Raw genomic sequence first — 25,365 nt, forward strand, 5'->3', positions numbered from 1 at the left:
TTCATGTTTGCTTTACAGGTTGATGACCAAATGAAGTTGCTTCAGAACTGCTGGAGTGAACTCTTAATTCTAGACCACATTTACCGGCAAGTGGTACATGGGAAAGAAGGCTCCATCCTTCTGGTTACTGGGCAACAAGTGAGTATGTGGACTCAGAGAAGTATTGATGGCTTTTTAATAATAATTTTCAAAATAGCAGGAGTTTAACTAGGTCAGAAGCACTCCTGTGTTCTCAGAGATTCTCCACAAATAATGTAGATAAAATTACTTGTGCACTCTGTTCCTAGTCTGCTGATTACAGGTAAACTTATAAAAGCAGATATAATCATAAGCACTTTGCTTTTCAAATATACTTGTATACTTCAGTGATTGAAAAATAGCAGATGAGAAGGATTTCTCAAGAAGTTGTATTTTCTTGGGGCCAAAATGTTTTATGACAGCACAACACTCCCAAGCCTGATGCTTTAGGTCTAAGCAATTACAGCTTATTTTCCCTTCAGAATTGTGGTTTACGCAAAAGAATCACTACCTGGGTCAGAAACCTAGAGAATCTGCAGCTACTACCTCAGAAATATCTTGCTTTTAGAGAAATATGCACATGTGAGAGGCTGAGCAGGTAAGACACCTAATTCCAGGAAAATTATTCAGTCCATAGGCTATAAATACAGGTATTGTCTCAGGAGCTGTCTCAGGGTATGCACCCTGAAGTTTCTGCACAGCTTTCCAAGGCTTAATTGTCTTCAGGTGTCAGATGCATAGATCTCCCAAAATGCAAGAGCAATAATGTGGCAAATATTAGGAAAACTGTGAGAAAACCCAAAGGAAATAGAAAGTTTTGTCTCCCTCATACTTTCCAAAGCATAAAGAGCTTGACAGTAAAATAAGAACCTTATTCCGAAGATTCTTATTCCAGTTTTAACAGAAAAAAAATCACAGTATCAAAGAGAAGTAAAGTGTGCCTCTACATTACGTTCCTGATTCAAACAATGGCCCATCAGTACTTCAGTAGCTGCAAACTGAACTGGCTCAATTTATACACACATGGGAAAGAGCTCCATTTTCTAAGATATATCATTTGTGTCTGCATGTTGTGGAATCTGCTTACAGCTCTAGTTATAATTTTAAAACTGTAGCCATTTCTTAATGCTAAGAACAAGCATCTATAAGAATCAGAAGGAGAAATAACTGTTTGCCTTTATGTTTAAAAGATATACAGTAGAAGGGAGAAATTATCAACTTGTCCAAGAAAAGAAGTGGGAAAATTCAAATTCTAGCTATGGAACCGACTCCTGCACCTTCATGGAAAGACACTAACCTGTCTGAGATAAAGTTATTCTCCCTAATTATATGGGCAAAAATTAGTTGCATTACTCTTGATTTATATTGGTGCTATTGAGAAAATGACTGATCTCCTTTCCATTTCATCATCTGCAAAACATAGACAATTGTACCAGCAATTATTTTATTTACCACACAGGGTGCTGGATTATTCCTTTGTTTATAAAGCTATAAGTGTATTGACAGTTTTCTGTTCCTGAGAGACCTGCTAAATTAGTGTCTTATATGTTATGTGATTAGCTAGTTTTTAAAGGTACTGAGTGCCTAACTCCCACTGAAATCATTAGCGACATCTAAATACCCTTAAATTCCAGCCATTGTCCCCATTTTTCCACAGTAATAATTCTTACCTCATTAGCCACTTTTATCTTTTCTTGCAAAAAACCCCCAGCTGTACATGATCTCAAGGCAAAGCAGAGCATTTCATCCCTGTTGGACAACAGGTAGCCGGATGCTTATTAAATGTACTGCTTGCAAATCATTGGCTAGTTTTGGAAGTTGTATGTTTCCAGGCAGAATTATAGTCTTCAGCTAAATTAAAACCTGGTTAAATTGGACTTATTGAATCCATTTTTGCCCCAGGTTTGTCAAATAGGTTTAAATATATCCTCCTTTCAACCCAATTTCACTTTCCTATATCAAAGTTTGTCATCCTGAAGTTGCTGCAAGCACCCCCAGAGTCTCCCATCATCTTTCGTACTTTCCTCTTTGCACTTAGGCTGCTTGGAGAGCAAGGAGCCATATTACAAGAACAGCAAACAAGAGCACTACAGTCAGTCCCTTTCCTTATGGATGGACTCCTTCCCATTTCACACTTGCTAACAGCTGGAGAACATACTCCCATGGATGCAGCACAGATTTTCCTTGAGAAACAGGGAGACACCAGACTTGAATTAAATACGCAGTCTCTGGCTGCTGGTTTTGAAACTGGAACAAGTCAAAATCTACACGTAATGTCACTGTATTTTCCTGATCTCATTCAGCTCTGGTCACCGTCATCCTAGATGAAAAGCCAGGTTGCTTACAGGAGTGGGCAAGGCTGCAGTGACTGCGCCTGCTCTCGCTGGGCTGTGCGTGCTCACAGCAAGATTGCTGTAGCTGAGGTATTGCAGAAATGCCACTACTATGCCAGTATGTGAGTTGTATAAAATTAGTAATTCGAAAGCACTTACTTCAAAACATCATCTATTTAAATTATTTTCATGGGTGAAAATCATTCATTGAAGAAGCTCGTTTATTTAGATGGACAAAGCTGTGTGAGCTAAGCAGAAAGTTTAAAACATCTAGAACTGCCAGAGCCACAAATCTTAAAATCACAGAATAATCCAGGCTGGAAGGGATTTTAAGGAGTCTCTAGTCCAACTCCCCGCTCAAACCAGGTTTTTCAGGGCTTTGTCCAGTTGGGCTTTAAAAACTGCCCAAGGATGGAAACCACAAAACCTCCCGGCGCAGCCAGCGCCACTGCCTGACCATCTTCATGGGGAGAAGGTTTTTCCTTAGTTCTGGTCTAAATCTGTTTTTTTTCCAACTTACACCCAATGCCAGTCACTGTCCTCCTCCTTGAGCCCTGCTGCAAAGCACGGAGCCTAAGAGACCTTGTTAGTCAAGACTGAGGCAAAGGGCACTGAGCACCTCAGCCTGGTCTGTGTTTGCTGACACTAAATCACCAACTGAAGCCAGCAGCAGTTCCACATTTTCCTTGTTCATCCCGTAACTAGCAATTTGACATCCTTTGCAAGTCTCAACTCTAGCTGAACACTGGCCTTTTTAACATCATCCCTATATGCCTGGACAGTGCTTCTAAATTACTTGTTCAGAGCCACTCCTGGCTTCACCTGGTATATACTGCCTTTTTGCAATGTAGCTCAGTTGTGAGTTACTTGTTTAGCCAAGCTGATCCAATACAACTGCTTCTTTTCCTGAGCATCAAGATAGACCATCTTGGCAGCATCAACTCAGTCTGTTGTCATTCTAAGACACAACGCCAGTTCAAATGTATTTATGAAAGGACAATTATGACTGTGTCTATCTCCTCTGTATTAACTGCAAAATAGTTCTGGAAATCCACACTTCTAGACCCAGGCATTATGAGTCTTTCCTATTGCACTAAATGCTGCATACTTTCTGGTTGCTGCCCTGATCCCTTCAGTAGAGAAAGGGAAATAACCATGCCACTATCTCCTAAAAATTAATTGATTAAGGTGTGGAAAGCACTCTGACACTTCTGATGAAAAGTGCTGTAGATGTTTTTATTTACTGCTACCAGCAAAGCACTATGAGCAAAATTACAGTCAATCATCTGGCTTTCAAAGATATTAACTTTAAACTGAGGACCTGAGCTAGATAACCTACTTTATTACCTGAGAGATCATGATTATTGTCACAAGTTAGCAAATTTAAGACCTCACTCCTTGCTTTCCTTAATATATCCCTCTATAAAAGCTACTCATAAACACAGTCCTTTTTACAATCACAATCAAGGAGGAAGCTGTAAGGGGGGGAACTTATCACCACTTAATTAGAACATACCTGCTTTCTCCACTTAGGCTGCACAGCCTCTGTTCCTCAGACACAAAAGTCAAACTTCATCCAGCTCCCCAGGGCCATACCACTGTCAGTTCTATACTAGGTATCCAAAATGGGCTAGTAGTTAGAAGCACACTCGATAATTTTCAAATGCATTCGCTCAAAACCCGTTACCTTAGGGCATTCTTATCACATTTCCATACATCTGCATTTCCCTCAAGCCACTGGCTTATGAGTTTTACCTGGTGTCAATCTACTGTTCCCACTTTGATAGGGAAAAAGTGCAGTCAGCAACAAAGTAGTCAGCATTGGTCCTTGCAAAAAAGACGACTGTGGTTTATTTTATTTTGTTATTTATTTGGTTGGAGTTTCATAAATGAAGGTCTTTTGTGTGTGTGTGTTTCAAGAAAGCACTTTTTTCAAATCATTACAATTCCTCAGCAGTTCCCCAGAAACAAGTTCCTCCCTATGCTGCACACTTCATTTTCTGCACTAAGTACTGCCCCTCAGCAGTAGCAATTACCATTTCAAAAGGAAATAAAGCAGCACAAATGCATTTTACAACTCTCCAAATTTCATAACAGAAAACAGCTAAGGAGTGATTTACAATGTGGTGGTTAATTGTAAGTCATTGCCAATATGCTCTCCACATGCCAAGTTTCGTAGCCTTGCCATGTGGCATGTAATTTTAACAGACCATTTCTAATTATAGAACTGTAATTCCTCCAAGTTGAGCGCTTTCCTTTTGTTTCTTCTACACCAGCAATACACTGCCAGCTTCCAAGATCCAGGACACACAGGGTAGATACTAAAGCTCTGTACAGAATATCATCGTTCATGCATTTTCATGCAGCAGTCAACACAACACACATGAACTGTAGCCTCAGCTGCCCAGACACAAGCTGCTCATTTTGTTCATACCTATGCTCTACTCATTGCTACCAAATCTTCCCTCTGCTGAGCTCAGTCAAAGCCTTTCAGATTAAAAAGGTTGTCCAAAAACATGCCTAAGTGTCAGATTTTTTTTGAGATTGTTGAAAGTACTGATTTAGTTAGAGTCATCACACAAATACATCGTTCTACCTGGATTTGTATTCTAAAGCATAGCACCAGAAAGGAGCACGAGACATAACCAAGATCTTGACAGTGTTGTGTTTTGAAGCAAATTAAAACTTAACTTCAATTCAGATCAGAATTTTGTGGCTTGAACCTCTCCGTGGATGGGATATTTGTAGATCTTTCAGCTGTACCTTATTGAAAACTGGTGATGTGTGGCCTAGGGAATTCTTTGTGGCAACCTAATCTCTGTAAGATTCACCCACCTGCAAAGAAGCCTTCCACTATCCCAATGTGGCTGTATCTGCTGAGGCCTTTGGAGAATCTGTTTGTCTAGCGAACAGACTTGCAAGTTCAAGGAAAGATCACCTTGCCACAGAAAAGGTTCTCAAGAGGCAGCTGAACTTTCAAAACTGTGGGCTACAGACGACTGTATCACAAAGAAAGATCATCCTTGCAGAAATATCGCTGTTGTGTAAAAAGTTACAAGAGTATTAGAGGAAGGAGTGTCTCCAAAGGACAAGAGAAAGGAGCTGGCAAAAAAAGTAGATAAGGAAATGGGCTTTTTTGTCCATTTTAAGTAATTACTAAAAATACATACACTAGTCATAGCTATAGAATCCTAATGGATATCTAATGGAAAGCTATTGCATCTTACGTTCTTGGAAATTAGTAATTTTTTTATAGATATTTTTTTTCCATTAGATTTGTGATTCCAATCAGTGAGGCTTCATAGTTGTAGCTGGCAGAAAAGAGGTATTGGTATTTGGGGGCCAAATCTAGAAGTCCTTACATAGGCAAACAAACATAGGGTTTCGTTCAAGGTGGATACAAACGAGGTCAAGCAATATTAATTTTGCTGTTCAATGTAGTATTTGTTCTGTTGTATCCAGGCTTGCACAGTTCCTCACTGTAGTGGTTTCTGCCTAAAGGAAAAGAAAACAAGGTTGTGCTAGTTGTTAAAAGTGCCTCACACCTTATGAAGATATTATGCTAGCTGCTTTTTGGTGCTGAACTAGATGTTCTCAGTTAAACTAGGTAAAACACATCAAAATTCAGTTATAATCATGAAGTGACCAATGCAGGTTTGTCCAAATATTCGTTAAACCTTTTGAGCCTTCCAAGTAGCTATGAACACGCCTATGAACAAACTGATCCCAATTTACATTTGCTTTGCTGTGTTGCCATGAAACCATCATAGCACTATGGTTTTAAGTCTAAAATCCCAGTTCCAGTAAAAAGTCCTGGAGAGGGCACCCAGCATGAATCCTTGCACATCAGAACTGTTCCATTTCCCACATGCTAACTCTGTTGGGTTCACAGGAAACACATTTCTTTTGTATTCTGTACACATTGCTCCCATAAAGAGAACAAAAGCTATTTGCCTGGAGTCTGGCAGCATTTCTTCAATGTTACTAATCCTCCTTACAAGTCCCATACTAGTGGACTAATTCCTCCATATAAATTCATGTAAAGTCCCATATTTAATTTTAAGCTTTCCCAAATGAGAGACAAGGTGTTCAGAGACCTAACTCAAAGAAGAAAGCAGCACAACCAGTTTGTCCCAACAGCCTATTGGAGTAGTGACACTGATGGGATTCAAAGTGAGCACATCCAGTCTTCCATCGATGGGAAAGGATTTAAAATAGTAGAGTAGAAATGTGTGTAAGGTAAGAGGGTAATAAGGCAAAATCAACTTACATGGCTAAAAGCTCCTGAAGAAACAGCCTGAGTTAGCATAGCCCTTGTGATGTTACCTAAATATTCACAAAAAAATTTCCAGTGATGGTCTGTCTTCAATGAAGTTCATGGATATTCAGACTCAGCAGTGATTTCCTATCATCTGATCTCCATATAAAAAACACAAAGTGCATTGCAACACTTTGGTAAAAAATGGATTCTATTGTACTCTAGGTTACCCATATTCTGCAGATTACTTTAACATCTTCATATCAATAATTTGAAGAACCCAATATTCACCATTAATAGAGTGGAAAATTTAATTGTACTGATTAAAATAGATACCTGCACAAAACTTAACAATACGTTTATTGTTATGTGTTTTGTAACATAAATCTGTCTACTATAAATGAACTTATATATGATCAGCTACAGGGCATAGAATTTTTCCAGTCTTGATGTACTAGTTTTTCTGAAACTAAGTTAGGCAAAGTAAATGCAGTACTTTGGAGTGTTACTATTTGCATATTATAGCTAATTAGCACGCACAATAACATCATCCTAGGGGAAAGGTCCACTGGCAACTTAATTCATTATCTTCTATTATTGTGTATCATGTTAAAATGACATGCATCTTATGCTGTATAAGTCATCACAATTTTAATTAATATATCCAAACCTGATATAAGCATATCTGCTGATTTTGTCTGTGCTGAGTCCTCCTCAATTTTTGTACATCGGTACCTCTTCAAATCATTTTTCCATGTTCATTTGCTTAGAAACATAACACAAATACTGCTTTAAATGTTTTCAATCAAAGTATTAGTTACATGAAAAGCTCAAAATGAGTGTAATAACCACAATAGTTGCCACTGAAATACATATTTCAGGAAACAGTGGAAGAGTAGTTATGGTTGTGATAGTAAATTAACTTGTTTGCTATATACTGTGCTGAATGCATCCTTCCGAAAGAAAGGCTTCTCCACCCACATAGCTGTACACTAGAGCCAACTCACAGGCTCTCAGCAGGGTCAGGACTTCCAAACGCAGGGCAGACCATTGTGGGTCACATCGCAGGCTTTTGGTGCGGTTTGTAACCGAGGAGGGAGCGGTGGGGGAGCAGCCTCCCAGCAGCAGCAGCCAGCTGTGCTGGTCAGCCTTGCAAGGAGCAGAGCGGGGAGGAGCAGGACGGTCCCTTTGCTGCACACCTAAGCACCCACTGCCTCCTTTGCCTTTGTGCCTCAAACACACAGTGATCCAATTTACTAAATTAGTTACGAAATCAATCTTTCACTAACTTGAACTACCTTAGTCTGCTAGAACATTTGTTCATTATACAGGTACTGTATACAGCCATGGCAGGGGCTTTAGTCCTTACTTGCACAATTCCTGTTCTGGCTGAAAGGAACGGCATTCAGTGACAGTCGGTACCTGGTAACAGCCGTCAAGTAAGACCACTCTAATCCTATATTCTGGAGAGTGTTTCAAGCTTGCTGAAGCACTGAAAACGGGGGGGTGCATTTCCACACAACATTTCCACAATTTGTATGACCCCACTGTCATATCCTAGAAATCAAACACAATTTAATTTTAGAAGAAGGAAGGAACCTTATTCCACCATTAAACGTTGGGCTCCATTTTGTGGGCGTAGAGAGGGGTCGATACCAGAGACCACCAACCGACTCCACCAGAAAGTTTCTGTCTGAGCCCAGGGACACCAGGGATTTGGCTTCAAGAATCATTCATTACCATGACAAATAATTTGCAAAATAAAAAAGCACAAGTGCTCCCTGCATTTCTGTCCTTCAGCCTCAGCATTTATTTAGCCTATGGTTTCATATTGTATAAAAGGTTCGTCTTTTGTTCTGCTTTACACAATATCCTACTGTGTTAAATGAGACCTTCATGTGAGAAAAAACCTGCAGAATTAGTCACTTCCATCTGTCTTACCCCTGTTTATCAGTTGAGAAATTATTTGATAGTTGAATATGTAAATACTGCTGAACTCCAAGTACTTTACTATGATATATTGTTTTAAAGTAGTATTTTCATAAACATTCAGCACTCTCTTAACTTGCTTTTAGTGACATTAAAGGGATATGGACTTCTAAGCCACTCTCAACTGTATCAAGAAAAGGATTTAGAAAAAATACACAGTATTGCCATGTCTTTCTGCAGTCCCATTTAAGTTATGATCCTCTTACTAATACTATCATCTTTTTTATTTCTTTTCCTTTGCTGCTAGTGCCTCTGTACTGCCCCGCTCTCTTGCAGAGCCTGCAGCCTCATCTGCCCGGCCCTTACCTCTGCAACGCAGGGTGCAAGGAAGGCCAGCAGCAAACTCGGTGGTAACTGTAAGAGGTAGCCTTGAGAAAGGCTGAGGAGAGAGGTATGACACAAATGCTGCCTGTCCAAGGGACTTATGCACATCTTTCTACCTGCGATTCCCAGCTGGAAGTTCCTTCCTAGAGTTAAGCACCGAGCAAATCCTTCCTCCCCAAACCGAGCCAAAGGTCCCCCTCTTTCTGCCCAATACTCGTGATCAGAAGATATCCACAAGATGTGCCAGATTGACCTGAAGAAACTTGGTATTTCTCACTTTCAGAAAGATACCTCAATTGCCAGGCTATAGCCTTATTTATTGCATGCACTCATTAGACTGGAGATTTGCCCCTGGGTTTCCCGTACCTCAGTGGCTCCAGCCACTGGTCTGCTGAGGAAATCCTGCCTTTGGCTTTTTTTGCTGCCTTAGGTAGATGAAAGCCACATAGTTCATAAATTTAAGAAGAGCCATATCATGAGCTGGACACACAGTTATTTACCACTGTCATGACCTGAGTAGTCCCGGCCATACCTAGAGGCAGTTTGGCACCCAAAGGGCTGGTGGAAGGTGGAGCTGTGAGGACTTTAAACACAAAGTGAGGTGGCAGCAGAGTAGAGGTTTTGAGTATCTAATTTTATATTTAGGCACTTCAGTTAGCAAATGGCATACTACAGCACAGCCTGCAATATAACATATGTAGCGATGTCTATACTAACCTTAAATATGCCAGTTAAACACCAGAATGGTGAGACCAGGCAGCAGTGTAAATTATTCAATGCTGATCTGTCTGCATTGCTTTGGTACCAAGCTAATCCAATTAAGCCTCTGTCATTACTTCTTCATCATTACTGTATTCATCATGCAAGATAGCACTGTGTACTGGTACATGAGGAACTCACACTTCCATTTGTCTGTGCAGCCATAACTCTACACCTGTCATTTTACTTCCAAATTAGGTTATGTAGAAGCTTCACCAAACCTTCTGTTTTCAAATGTGCCAGTCAACATACCACCTTCAACATCAAAATCAACTGTGAAATGTAATACTATTAATTGGGAAGCAAGAATAATTTATTTCAGTTGTGGTTTTGATTTTACCAAATGAAATTAATGGTACTATATAAAGTAGATGCTAAGACTTCAGTATGCAATTTGCTCAAGATCCAGGCTGTTTTAATCTTTGTCTTTTAAAAGCATTTTTAATCATGAATTGGAAGGTAAAAGAAGTAATACACCTTTTAGTATCAATTTCTGCATACAGGACCAAGCAAGCAGGACAGCGTACTCTTTAATGGGACCACTTTTTCAGAATAGACATTAACTGAGGCTTTTTCATGCACAGTTGATTTTGTATAAACTGATTGACACCTTTGGGGGTCGTCTTTCCACTGACTCATAATTTTGCTCACTCTTGAAAAAAGCCTTCTGCACACCCAGTATTCTCTAGTTAAAGCTGAAAATTCAACTCATCATATTTACACAATAAAAAAAAAATCCATTCTGCGTTGTTTTTAATTGCAAATCCTACTCAAGGGACCAATTCTCTTGCTTAGGAGGCAGCCCTGTGCCTTCTACTAGAGAACCAACTGCAGTCAATTATGGTAATGAAATGTCAATAAATATAAAAATTTAATACAGCCTGCTCTTGGTGAGTGGCAGATGAGGACTTGCCTCCCAGACAAATTTGCTGGTGCCGCAAATATTAAATGCACCTGAAAGAGTAGCAGGTTGCCTGAGAGCTCTCCAGTAGAGGGATGGTGGGAGATCCAGGCATCTACTGGGTTTTTCCATTATGGCATAATCGCTGCAATAAGGCCACTGATATTCTTGACATCCAGACATCTTAACTTCTTATTATGAAGTGAATAGCTTATTTCCCCCACAAACTGGAACCTCAGTGAGGGATTTTGAGCTTTTTTTACCCCCTGAACAATTACAAAAGGGAAATTAAGTTGTGAAAGTAGATGTTTATATGTGACCAGTTTCTCAATATGAAGGAGTTGAATCATTTCACTATATTAAACAGGTCTTCAAGTAAAAAGTATTTGAGGTTACTTTATTTTTTCTTATTATTTATACAAGTATATACACTTACATATAAATACATATATATATATAAGTGTCTATGTAGAAAGAGGGAGAAATAACAGATGAACTAAAAAGTAGTTTATGAAAGATGGTTTGGCTGGGATTTCGAAAGACCAGATCCTAGTTTTGTCACAGATTTCTTTGGCCCTGAGTAAGCGATTTAATGTCACTACTTCAGTTTTCCCAGGTGTAAGAGAGCGCCATAAAACCTACCTCACAGGGTACTTAAGCATAATCCATTGACTTAATTGAAACAAGCACAACTTTAAATGCTTTGCTGAGTTGGAGCAGTGTTATTCTTAACAGCCATACAAAAAGTGTAACTTCATTTTTCTTGTACAGTTGCCTTCAGTCAATGTGTTGGGAGCACTGAAACTGCATCTAAATAAAATGGCTTATTAAAAGTCATTAATCTATTGATTATATTAAGGTCAACACTGGGGGAAGTTATTTGTAGTTCCTTTCGGTCATCTCTATCTTTCCTGGCTGAAATTTTCTCAGGTTTAAAGTCTTTCAGGTTTTTTTTTTGCTTGCTTTACTGCTGTTTATACTTGAGAAAAATCAATTCAATAATTTAAAATTCAAAAACATATTCAAAATACATGTTCCTTAATAGATTTTTTAAAAAACAGATTTTCAGGGATCAGTGCCTGGAAAAACAAAATTTTGCAGTATTGGTTTGTTCCCTCTGGTGATACCTGGCCATTCTTTATTAACCACTTTATTATGGGAGACCCTAAAGGCGGGATTAAAGCACAGATACCTTTAAACAAATCATTAACCAAAAGTGTGCACTTACCTTTGTGCATCGTCTCAGTTTAGAGCCAGACTTCACTTACATGTGCTTAGATGAAGTATGGCTAGCAATTTCCCTGTTGTTACAAACGCTCCTAAAAGAGAAAGGTGTTGGTAATATTAGAGCAGCCAGGCAAGAAAAGGCATTTTGAAAATGTATCAATAACTCATTTAAGTCTCAGCCAGTTGGCCAGGAGTGGTTCATCACAGGAGCAAGCAACACAGTTGGCCATTTCCCTGGGACGGTGGCACTTGCAGGGGATATCCAACACTCTGGTGAAAACAGGGCTGAGCCGAAGGCATTTCAGCTGAACCAGTGGTGGAGATCACCCCAATTCCTGACACACCAGTTACACCCTGCTCCACACTGTCACAGCTGCCAGCCCTGTCTCGGAGCCAGCTCACCCCGGCCCCGGCCCCTGCGTGTCACCTTTGCATCACGCCATTCCCACAGGCTGCAGTACCCGAGCACTTCTCTGCTGCTAACCAGCCCATGACAAAGCGTGCATGTCTTCAGAGTGGCAAAGGCTGGTATGGCCACCTGCGTGGAGACGTCCTCTTAATGGGGACCAGCATCAGCCAGAAAAGTTTCAGTGTGCAAGCAGTGGGGAGGTTGTCCGAGATTCAAGGATCACTCAGGGATGTGTCAGCTATGACAGGCTTTAAGTATACTTTACTTGTGCATATTACCTTTTTCAATATGGTGTATTAATTCCAGCTTTCTGTGGGATTTCTGTAGGCAAGTGACACTTCAGAAAGCTCATAGACAGGTCAGCCTGCCCTGGGAACAAATGGGCAGCATGAGAAGGGCAGCAGACCCCCAGAGCAGTATTGCTTCTTTCTGTGCCCCAGAGAAAGTAGTTCCGCGCGCTGCGGTTGCTGCTGGGGACAATGCAAGTGCAGCTGGCCTGTGTCACGCACCTGCCTCCTCCTCCTCCTTCCCTAGCACGGGAGGACTCGGCAGAACAAGTCCGTTGGAACCAACTCCAACAAATACCAGGATTTTGTGTAGCTAAGGAGAATAGAAACCACTCACACAATACCTCTGTTTCCTGTGGGAATACACCGACATTTCTGGGCTTGAATAGATGTTTCTGGCCAAGTTATGGACACTGGACCATTTCCCATAAATACCGTTACGTCCCTCTGGACTAATACACCCAGTGTAGGCGCGAAGTTCACTTCATCAGTCTTTCTTCACAAGTTCATACAATTACATTGAGAACAAGAGACACCAAACGAATAAAACAAACTGATATGAGGACAGCTGCCAGTGTCATAAGCAGTTCTCATATATAAAGCTTCTAAAAAAGCTAATACAGAGAAACCAGCATTCACACTGACATGACATACCATTAAGATATATGGTTTAATAATATTTTCAATATATACCATTGTGCTAAAAATCGGTTTACATATAAAATCATCTTGACTTGATAACATCATTAAATTGAGAGTGATTCTTTTATCCAGGAGCATCCTGGTTGTACGTGATTGCTTGAAACGTCCTAAAGTGGTTCTGCAGGCGTGACAACCAGACAGAAATATAATTCTCTTTTACAGGTGGATTATTCCGTAATAGCATCCCAAGCTGGAGCCACTCTCAACAATCTTATGAGCCATGCACAAGAACTAGTAGCAAAGCTTCGTTCCCTGCAGTTTGATCTACGAGAATTTGTATGTCTCAAATTCCTGGTGCTGTTTAGTTTAGGTAGGTACACTCTACTCTTCATACTTAATAGTGGTATTATATTTTTTCTAAAAACATTGAAAATACTTTGCTTTTCTTAATTTTTTCCTGAAAAATATGATTTTGAAATATATTTAATGAAGTTTACAGTAATCCAAGAATTCTTTTTTAATTATCAGTTGCAGGAAAATTATTTATAAGGATTAAAAGTGGGTTTCTATGGAAATTACTTCTAAAATCTATAGAATTTAATAGAGTATTACAAGCTTTCTGTATTTCTGTATGTGATTTCTGAATATTTCAGAGCAAGAATAAAATTCTATTAGAAATTCTAGAGAACAGTGGAAAATACAGATTGCCAAGTTTTTCTATGATACTGAATATAGTTATGTAAAGCAGATGGAGTGGGGATATGCTTGAAATATCCCGCTTTTTCAAAGGCATCTGTGGTAAGTATAAACAATCTTCTTTGCATATGATGGCTGTCATATCGTAATCCATAAATCAGGAATGTATCTCATAGTTTTTAAGAAGTGAAAGGAACTCTTAAAGTGCAAATTAATGATAATAGCTTTATGACAGATCTGGCTAGGAAATAAACTTTAAAGGGAAGACTGTTTTGTACTAGTGGCGAGGACATGGAACAGGAAAGATACCTATGCAAGACAAATTAAACCAGTGCCCTCCAATGAATCAGTCAAGAAAAATCACCAGTGCCGGGGAAAAAAAAAGGACTTAGGGAGATGGATTCTTATTGACTTCATAGGAACAGATTTTTCTGCCTGTCCTCCATTTCAGGTTTGCACTTTGTTGATTTAATAAAGCTGGTCTAAATAAACTTTGGCCAAGTGAACCTTTATTTACTGGCAGACAGTTGAAAGGAGAGACTTAAAAACATAAATAAGGTCAGACACAGCCATAGCCAAAACTCCTGTTTTACTCAAAAGGTCTTTTTTTTCATCTACAAAGAGAGTGAACAGTTGAGCCAAGCACAACAATGAAAGAAATATCAGCAGTGGTGACATTTGTAATGTTTTTCTTTCATTTTCAGTTTAAAAAAAAATGTCTGTAAAGGAATAAAATTCCACAAATAAATTATTATAATACAATTGCAATTATACTAAAAGAAACAGTTTTGGTTACAGTGTAAAGCATTAATTACTGTCCTAAACATGTCCCTTCCGTGTGGTGTTTATAGAATTTGAACCTGCTTCGGAAAATTCTGTATGAAGCTCTCTTTAAATTCAGGGAGCATAAAAGATCAATACTTCAGAGGTATAGGGGACAGAACAGGTAGGAAAAAATAAGAATTATTTTTAAAATTAGAACAATGCTAACAGAATTGGCTGTTATGAAGTACGCACATTCTGAATCCTAGGAAGATATGATGGATTTCCTTGGTAACTGTTAACATTCTGTATTCAGGGCTTCGTTGCTTTCCATGTCTTAGATTCAGAGAAAGAGAAGCAAGCCATCTGTTGCAGAAATTATGTTTTATGAATTAATCTGGTGAATGACAAGAATTCAGACTTTCTAATTCCTAATAAGTAGGTTTTTCAATCACTAGACAGTGGCACAGAAAAGTCTAAAAAGCCTGTAGCTTTCCTCTGATAAAATATTTAGAGAATTCATCTCAGTTCAGTGATATTTTAAATTAGCTGAATAAGTGAAGTGCATTTGGAAAATTCTCCCATTTAGGCAGCCTTTTTGTTTGATCACTTTCATTGGCTTTTCTAGTACTTTGCATTGATTTAGGAACTGTTCCTACACCTTTAGCTCTTCTAATTCTGCCAGGTAGCGTGCTCAACTTCTGAAGCAGTTGGGCAGGAATACCTTGCAAGCTTGTACCGAGACAGGTTATCCAGTTTTTCTCTCATTTATGCTGCTATAAAAAGAGCCATTCTGCTGCTAATAGAAGCCTTGTAGTCACATCACTTGCATATAAAAGTTATGTAGCTAAGAAAGGTTCAACACCTTTGAAACACATTTGTTAATTATTTAGCATACTGCATAATTCCATTCGCTAATAGACAAAGCTAGATGTTATTCTGCAAAGAGTAAAATATAAAGATGTTACCACTTAACCCACAGGACTGAGGCAAATATTTAATAAGAATGATGACAAAACTGAAATGAAAAACATAGGTAACCTTTCCAGCTAAGTACTTAAAGCTTGTGCCCGAAAGTATGAATGAATCATCTGGCTGAAATTAATAAGACACCACGTATCCCAAAAGTGAGTCAGGTTTTTGAAGACATTGAAGTGCCTAACAATGCTGGTAGGCATTCAGCAGGGCTGTCAAAACTAGCTAAGCATCAAATTCTACATAAATAACTGGGAGCAATTATTGTACCTAAGTATCTAGGTGCATTTGACATGTATCTACATCTCTTAGGCATCTCAACAGAAAACTGGTCTTAATGCCAAAAATATATCACATAATCAAAAAAATGTTTCAAAAACCTCAGCTGGTTCTTGTTGACAGTCTGGCCCTGTAATGTTTAATGGAATAAAAAGTGCTTCAAGACATACCAGCCTTTTTACATTTCTAAGGATGTTCGTGCCACAGTGTTAACCAAACCAATAAACCTTATGTGATTGTTCTGTAGTATAGTGCTTGGCTGAGAAATAAATGTCTAATATAAAGTCTCTCAAAGGCAACACAAAGTCAATAATCCACAGAATTAATTCATTGAGAAGAAGCTATTTCTTTTTTATAACTGCACAAATATGACGCTGCCTTCTAAAGCTATTTGTTATTCATGGCTGTACCATATTGTCTGCTCTTCACAAGATGGCAATCTCCTTCAGGGCAAAGAGCTTTGTCTCTGCCTTTTTTCCTAACATTTCACAAGTGATTATCTTAGTAAACTAACAGTAAAATAATGCTCAAAACCCAAAGCACTTACAATAATTTTTCAAAACACAATTAAACCATATGAGTATTGCTTGCTAGATTCCTAACACGAGAGGTAATTGTTCATTTTCTAACTCATCAAAGGTTTCAAAGGGTTTATACAGGAAAATGCTTTTGATTGATGGTAGCATTAAAGGAGATGCTGTTGAAGCTTAGACAGATGTGTATTTATTGTAGCCTTAGTGGTCAGCAGTGCACAACTTTCCTGCAGTCAAACTGAATATACCCACCCCAGTGAGTGATCCACCCAGGCATAGGAGCTCATCTCCTTTCTCCAAGTGGGCCATCTAGTCTGCCTGGGCCCCTCTGACCGACGCTGCCAAGTATATAATGGTACAGTTGTCTCAGCAATTATTCAATAAGCCAGAATAGCTTGGTCAGTAGTTCCTGAAGTGTCACATCGCTTTAGTTTAGTGCTATATAGTATTAGTATATGTAGAGTTATGCAACCTTTAAATTGCCTCCATCAGTTATAAAAAGCAAATGTCTTTACAGCTAGGTAGTTCTTACCTCTCTGTACATAAAAGTCTTCTTTCATGTCCATGGATCTTCATACTTCAGCGACTGACTGTCTGTCTACCCTCAGTGGTTCCTCCTACCATCCTTCAGTCCAGTCACTGCCAATCTCTGGAGAGGAGCAAGTCCATCACACCTGGACTATTGTTCTCAGCAGATAACCAGTTCAGCTGAATCAGTCCTTCAGCTCTTGTGCTCCCACAGGTTAAAAAGTCAGAGAACAAATCAGTCCTCACAATCATCATGACCACTCTGGAGATTACCATCTTGTGCATGGTTCGCACTCAGCTGTATTTTAGATTAACAAGAGCCTTAGCTCATAAGGACTTTAAAGCACCAGCAGAGACCCCTTCCTTCACAGCTTCAATTCACCATCAGTGGTCAGTCAATTACTCTGTCAAGACATAGGAAGTTTGGACTAAACTTAAATTCCATCACCTTATTCTGATCCACTTACATGATCTACAGATTTCTACACTAGTCCACCAGGGTTCCCTTACAGAATCACAGTCTTTCCATGAGTCAGTCTGTGGCAATTCCCTCGCTGTGTACCTCCCCACTACACAGAAACAACCATATGTTGCTTTCCTCTCTTACTGCACACCAGAACAGCATTACACAAATCTACCAGTCTAATTGATATCTGAGACCACAGTAAAGCAAACAGAAACAGGTCTTGTGATCAAAATTACCCTTCACAGTTTTGGTTGCATAGCCTGGTATAACTGCTAAGCCATCTTCTAGTGACTTCTTCCCCTACTTGACCTCTGATGGACATGTCTGGAATCTGTACCAACATCAGTCTTTGCTGCAAATGATACACTAGATGATGATTAAATGTTTTATTTGAAGATGAGCTGGACTGCTGAAGCCAAAGCATTTTGTTGCAAAGGAGTAATCCATCTACCAGCATGATTTATTTGAAAGAAGCCTTCTGTTTAGGTGGCCTCGAAATAAGCAATTTCTGTTATCAATCTCCATTTCAATTATCTTGAGCTATTAGCTTGCTTTGAAGTAAACCAGGACACTAGTTCTGATAGCAATTATTCTTGCCAACCTTTCTTGGGCTGAGGTTTACATATTTGCAAACCCCCAAACATGCCTGTTTTCTGGGGCGTCATTCCTGTGTTTTCACATATAGAGGTATTCTCTCCTTAATTCCAACTAAAGCAGTGAAGGTAATCAACATACTAAACCACAATTTAACTCAGGTATATCAGCCAATTTTTTTTCCACAATCTGAAGAGAGGTGGATTAAAAAAAAAAAGAAAATCAGTAGCTCAAAAGATATGGATTTTCTTGACTACTTAGTTGCATTTGACAGGTTTCTTTCAAGCAAAATGGACCAAGACGGAAGTATGACAATTCAGCAACTGCAGTCCCATAGTTGATGGAAGGTTAGTGGCCAGGCATGTGTTGCAAAACTGGGAAAGATTAAAGAAATCTTTGACAGACTTCAGTGTTAAACCTACTTTTCACACTACTTTATGAACCCACATCCAAAACATAGAAAGAGCACATCTGAGAAAGATACTGATCACATAGTTGTCTAACTGTTTATCGGATTTACCACTAAATGAGAATAAACATATCTGGCTTTCCCAAAGCTAGCCAAATTGAGGATAATGCAATTTCTTTACTCTAATCCCAGAGTAATAACATCCCCGATTTTTCTATAGCATATAACCAGCATAGCCCACAGTCCACATTATCAAAAAGTAGGCCTAAAAAGAAATACAAATGGTTTCTTTGTCTTTAATAATTGATGGTTTGAATCAAGATACACTACAGCTAGAAAAAGCAAATGTGTCAGTTTATCAGCCTCTTTGAATTTTCATTACCAAATTTGACATTAGTTTGGAAACTCCTTTCTTTGTCATAAATCAGAATCAGAAATTTTTTAAAAAGAGCCTCATCCCACATGTGCTGTTGAATTCTCTTGATTCTGGGGCTGAAATAGATTGGCATGCTCCACTGGGGTGAAATCTTGGCCTCATTAAAGTCAAAGATAATTTCACAGTTTTTACTGGAGCCAAAATTTGTCTCACAGTTTCTTTCGTCTGCTTCCTATCACAGAATAAAGTTCAGATCAATTTTTCAGCAATTAAATTTGCTAAATGACTAAATTTAAATGGTACTTGTAGAATCAAATGAGTGCCTTACACGGGATACTTTCAATCATCTTTGACACAACAGATCTCTTCATTTTACCATCCAGTAGCTTTACAGACTGGTCACTTAACCTGAAATCAGCCATTGTTTTCTCTTTACTAAAACTTCCCATTTGTCCTGCTAGTTTTTATTATCTGAACTCAGCAAGGATGATTTGTCAAACCTCCCATCAGAGCAGTTTGTAAAGTGAAATGCCAATAGGAAGAAAGTTAGACATCATTTGACCCATGTCCAGGCACTTGTCTGCCTGTGGAGCTAAATGCTAGACTAGGCAGCAGCTGACGGGTACTGCTCCCTTATCACTGTCAGGACACAGATAAATGTACTTAATTTAAGAAATGAAGGCTTTATCAATGGACAAATAATTGCAGAGCCACTATTGATCTCACATCTCACTTAACATGAGACAAGAGGGTCTTGTAGAAATGGTAAACATTTAATCGCTGTGGATGGTAAACAATAGGCTCTTGCTTAAACAACAAAAAAAAACCAAACAAAAAAAAAACCAAAGAAAAAAAGAACTCAGTTTTCAAAAAAACAACAGCCTTAAGGGTAAAAAAATCCATCCAGATCTGCAACACTCCATTCTCATTTCTGTTAAATAAGAGGAATATTAGCAAATTAATCTTTCCTTGCTTTTAGTCTCCCTTAATTGTCAGAGCTGAGATGAGAGGAGGTATTGGAGGTACTGGGCTCTACCACTTGCACTTTTGGAAAAGAAATGTACCTGTTAAGATCTTCATGCAGATGAAACAGGCTGAAATGAAGCATTTTTGACTCTGCCCTCACTACTCACAGAACTAGAAGGAGCTTCCTGCAAACATGCTCTCAAGGAGGAGCAGCACAAAGCCTGCCTGTGCTGTGTTTCACCTGGTTCCAGTAACTCACATCAATGCAATTGTGCAATATTCTGGAGCTGGGGAAAGAAAAAAGTAAATTAGCTATGGCACTTTTTAATACACTTTATGTAACATCATTGGTCTATTAGATTTACAGACTATCCAGAATCTCTGCCTCAGTAAGCTCGCAATCTAAATACACAGAAAAGATAAGAAAAAACACAGCAGCGAACAATGATGAAACATGGGGCTGTACATATTTTCACTTCCACAGTTTTTGCTGAGAGCTTAATTTGGGGTATCATGTATGCAGATAGGAAAATAAGTGTATAAGCATCAACTGGAAGTAATATAACAAGGAATATTGATTAAATTTTTGTATTACTTATGATGCTTAAGGGCACACAAACAAAAAGAATAGGAGAATGAAATGAAGGAATTAGTGAGGTAGAAGGTTTTATCAGACCAAAAGGAAAACAAGAAACAAGACCGGAAAATTAGATAAGAACCAATTCATGCAGGATTATAGACACCTAAGCGTAATATAGACATAAAGGCATAACCTAGCAAATTTTGGCATGTAGATCTTTATTGCAGCCTTCCTAATAACCACATTATACTTTCAACAAATATAGATCTGCCTTTTACACTGTTTAATAAGACTCCACTAGCTTTTCAAAGCACAGTCCACAAAACATGGGAACTTACTAAGAACGAGAATTAGCCAAAAAGCTGCTTCTTCCTCCCATCATTCTAATATTTTAGTATCAGAACAAAACTAATTAAACTAGCAGGTGACTGGCTCAAAATGCAAGAATTCATTCTTCAACACAGCATATTATCCAGCTCTGGCACTCCTTGCTCCAAGATGTAGAGGATGATGAAAGTTTCTGTGGTTACCAAAGTCACCTGGAGAGCTTAAAGGAAGGAAAATCCACTGAAAGCTATGAAATCCAAAACCCACTACTTCTGGCTGTTGCTAACCTCCTGGCTGCTGGAGCCTGAGTGACTGCTCCTGAGAGGTATCACTCCATGCTTTTCTTCTTCTTACACTGTTCCCTAGGGCATCTGCTCCTGGTCACTGTCAAAGATGGGACAGTAGTCTAGATGATCCAGAGTGCCAGCACGGCCATTATGCTCTCATTGGGTAGGCATGAGCCGTTTGTAGTTTTCAGGGATGCTATTCTCCTTCCTGTAAAATGAGTGTGGTGGTTCTTTGGCAGGATACCAAGAAGTTCACAGATAACAGTACTTTGTCTTCACAAAGCACCATCAGTCCGGGATCTGAGGTAGGGGCTGTGAATTGGAAGTGAAAAGTATCTCATGACAGTCTTTCTTGCCAAGCCAATGCAAGCTGGTAGTGGAGCACTTATCCAGGGATGGACTTGTCATCACAAGTGTGTTCACTTCTTACTCACAGCGATCAGCAGTACTTAGGGTTTAATGCAGTCTTCTTCAAATTGGTCACTCTCGCCGTTTTTACTTTTGGTAGTTTTACATCTGTTTGTTTATATATATGTTATTTATAACACACATGTATAACTAGGCTGTTTATTATGAGGTGGTTTTATTAAATCCATTGGCAGTTTTCTTATATTCATCCATTTGGTTACCCAAGTGTATTTGTAAGATTGCACCTGGTAAACACCAGTAAGTGAGTAGTTGAGGGGTTCTGTACAATTAGCATTCAGCCAGGGCTTTCAGGCTTCCCCACATTACGTTTGAGTTTAGAAAAATACTTACTGCACACTTGTCAAATACAGGCTCATACCTCAACCCTAATGTCTGACTACAGTAAACATTGGAGAATAATATTGGCAAAGAAACATTTCCTAAACTATATGTAATCGTTTGGAATTCAGGAAGGATTGATTAGTATTCTGGAGATATGACTGCTCAATATTTATACTATAGACTTGGCAGAAGCAACTAACGGTACATAAAGCTGATGCTTGTCTTAATTAAATGCAGTACAATAGGTGTTGGGGATTTTTTTTCTTAGTGAAGAGAGTAGTTTAGCAATGACCAGATATAACTCATTCTGAAGTTCAGAGTTTAAAAACTAATCAATATGTATTTATAACAAGGAAGGCACTCAATATAATTTATTATTAACTGACAGCTGACTAATAGATAAAAACAAGATTTATTTAAGTATGTTTTTCCACATACTAATTTCTGACAAAATATTTGCCCCCTTGGATTCTTGATTATTTTTTGCTGTACCAACAGTATTTCAAATAGACTTTTTGAAACTAACATCTCATCTCCAGATAAGCTGGGAATGCAACCAGACATAGAGGTAGAATAAGACATCCAGCTAGGACAATCCTTTCACTGTGACAAACTTTATTAGGATTTTATGATTAGGAATCCTTAATGGCAGGTAATATTTTTAAATACTCCTTTAAAGTATACAGTCTACGTATGTGATAATGAACAGATGTTGATTGGTAGAAAATGCAAGGATGAAAGGCACAATTCCACCACACCTACAAGCCCAGGCTTGCCTCAAATGTCACAGCAAAAATTTTTGAGAGGGAATATGAAGAACAGGACACATAGATTTGGCATATTAAGCATGAGAGGCAGAGCAGAGAAAGCAGAAAAGTACTTGGTCTGGAAAGGTGGTGAGTAAGAAATGGAGATGGCATTGCAGGCAAGTCAGAGGCAGGAGATGACCCCATGATGCTGAATGACCGATAATAGGTAAGGAAGGAACAGCTACAAGACTTTAAAAGTGAACTCAATTTATGTCTGATGTAGCAGGGAAAAGGGAAGATGCAAAAAGATAGGGAAGCAATGAGCTTGGAAGGGTATCTTGGCAGCACCATTTGCCAAGGCCGAAGGAAGAAATGCTGTGGTTATTGAGATGTAATATGAGGCGGCAACATAGTATGTGTTAAAAGTTTAATCTAGTAAACAATGGCTCCTGTGCACATCCTATGGAAGTCAATGAGAACACATTTGCAGGATTAGCTATGTAATATTAGTTTGGGATTAATGATATTAGAAACAGACAAAATTAAAGGTGAAGTTCACTGTCTTTTGGAAGACCTCATCTCTGGGTATAACAGAGGCTCTGTTTCTTGAAATCTGAAATCAAGATGACCACTTCTTTACATCATTATGATACAGCTCAGTCAAAAGTTATAGCCTTGATGTCCAACTGCTGGATGGAAATCTACGGCTTGTATTGAGCAGAAGGCTGAAGGAGGCAACAATGATGATTATACGGGTCCTTTCTTGTCCCCAAATCAGTGCAAGTAAATTTCATAGGCAAGAAGTTTAAATTTATCATGAGTCTCCTAATTTCACAATTTTTACAAACTTTTCTCCATTTGCCAAGTTCGTATTTGGTAACTTCTAATGTGAGCAGTTGTCAGCAATCTTATATAGTCCCTTGCTGCTGCATATCCCACATTGCCTTGGAAACTGGGGATAAATCTCCTATTAGAGATGGTGAGGGCCAGGAGAACAGTTAAATAGCCAGTCTGCTCGTGGAACATTTAACTCTTCTCTGGGTCTCAAGCAAAGCAGCCAGGCTACTCCACTCTGCCACTGGAAGAGCTACTCCACTTTTCTTTAATCCTCTGGGAAAGTAAAGCAAATGAATATAGACAAAACTTCATTTCATAATCATCTCATAAGGGATGTTCTCCTTTCATATAGCCAGCATTGCCCAACAGAGAAATCAACCCTCTTGTCTCTAATTCTGCTTCTGACTCCATTACTGACTATGGAGCTTTGAAGTCTCTTAAATGATATCTCAACTACCCTATCTGGTAAATGAAAACAATAGTTATCTATCTTTGTAAATAGTGGTGAAATCCAGAGTATTAAAGGTACTACGTAAGGTGCAACCAAACTGAAACAATGTTGTTTAAAATATTTACAGATACCATAACAAAGTCCATTGTTAAAAGGAATCTGATTTAAAATATCTTGAATAGATTTTAAGAAAATTTGATCCTTTCCTTTATAAATTGCTCAACATGAAAGTAGTTCCTTGCTGTATTTTCATATTAGGGTCTAAAACTTTGCAAAAAATTTGAAAATTCATCTTTTGAGAGACTATTTTTAGAATTACATTTTAGCTCATGCAGGACAAAGTGGATTTTCTTTTGCCCTATTAATTTATTTCTTTGCTTTTTCTGATTTCTTTATAGAGAAACAAAAGCAGAGACATGTTCCTTTCACTTTATCTGTTAAAACTGGTAGCAAAGCCAAACAATTAAAAATCAGTCCTTAAATTTCTTATAGATGCTAAATGATGTATGGAGAGATGACTTTGATAAACAACCATTTGCTCCTGAGAACGCTTTTTCAGCAAGCTGACAGGTTTTAGTCCAGCCTCCCATGCAGGTTCCACATATTGTGCAGGCAGTATGAAAGAAAGTAGGACAGTGTCTATCTTACAGGTATCTATATTAATGAAGTCTCCAATCAATTATGTGTGAAAAAAACCCACAAAACATAAAAGGAATAAAATACAAAATTTGGGATTACAAGGTACAGTTAAGAATTAAACCAGTATTTTTAATAAATAAATCTTTAATCATACATCTCAGCTGTGGGTATAGGAATTGTGAATGATAAAATTCTTGCAGGAATTCCAGAGATAGCCTTCTGTTTCATGGCTGGTTTTTTTGAATAAACTACACTAAATTATAGAAGAAATTTAATAATAACTGTTGATTTATCCTGATTTTATTTCATAAAATGCAACAAATGTTGCAAATTCATCTCTCGTGTAACTGTTGAGTACAACGGTATTATTTGAGGCATGAATTTGATCCAATCTGATCATTGCTGGTTTATGTTGTCTGCTTGTCTGACAGCTGCAAGCCATGGAAAAAAAGACTAACCATCTTCAGCAAGTACTTTTTCTTTTCATGCTGTTTTTTTCTGAAATGCATATTTTACAAGGTTTTGAAATAACAATAGGATTAGATGCTTGAGAGAAAATTAGGTCATATATTTGTTAGATACAAATCTTGCAAGTAATTAGAAACATGGATATCAAGCAATATTTGTATTCTGTACTGCTGCCTTTGTGTGGAGACAGTGGGGATTTCAGGATAACCCAATCAGTTTGCTCTGCACTTTTCCCCTCTCTAATATGTTTATAGAATACTAGTAAGTATGGCTTTTAAACAGCTTCTGGAAGGGGGGGAAATTACCTGCACAGAACCCACATTTACATGTGTCTCTACTTTTGGAATACTTGTGCACTTTCTCTCCATTTTTAATACACATTTTAGATGTTTAAGGTGCAAGTTTCAATATATTATATATGTATCAGAGGAAGTAGAGGATATAACAGAATCTTTTTAGCTACTATTGGCAGAAGTGTTTAACATCAGCAGCTACTTTTGTTAGCCAAGTTTCCCAGCATAACATGGGAATAAATGGCTATATATT

At 38.4% G+C, this 25,365-nt stretch overlaps 1 protein-coding gene across 1 annotated transcript in view; it reads left to right on the forward strand.

Moving 5' to 3' along the window:
* The window catches only part of LOC104160774 (nuclear receptor subfamily 5 group A member 2-like), a 48,504-nt gene that overhangs the window by 6,823 nt on the left and 16,316 nt on the right, over nucleotides 1-25,365 (forward strand). The window contains exons 3-4 of the mRNA XM_009698990.1: nucleotides 19-138; nucleotides 13,370-13,517. Of these exons, the coding sequence (XP_009697292.1) occupies nucleotides 19-138; nucleotides 13,370-13,517 (268 nt within the window). The remainder of the gene's footprint in view (nucleotides 1-18; nucleotides 139-13,369; nucleotides 13,518-25,365) is intronic.

This window comes from Cariama cristata, unplaced genomic scaffold, assembly GCF_000690535.1.
Source record: "Cariama cristata isolate BGI_N322 unplaced genomic scaffold, ASM69053v1 scaffold5484, whole genome shotgun sequence".
Taxonomy (NCBI): domain Eukaryota; kingdom Metazoa; phylum Chordata; class Aves; order Cariamiformes; family Cariamidae; genus Cariama; species Cariama cristata.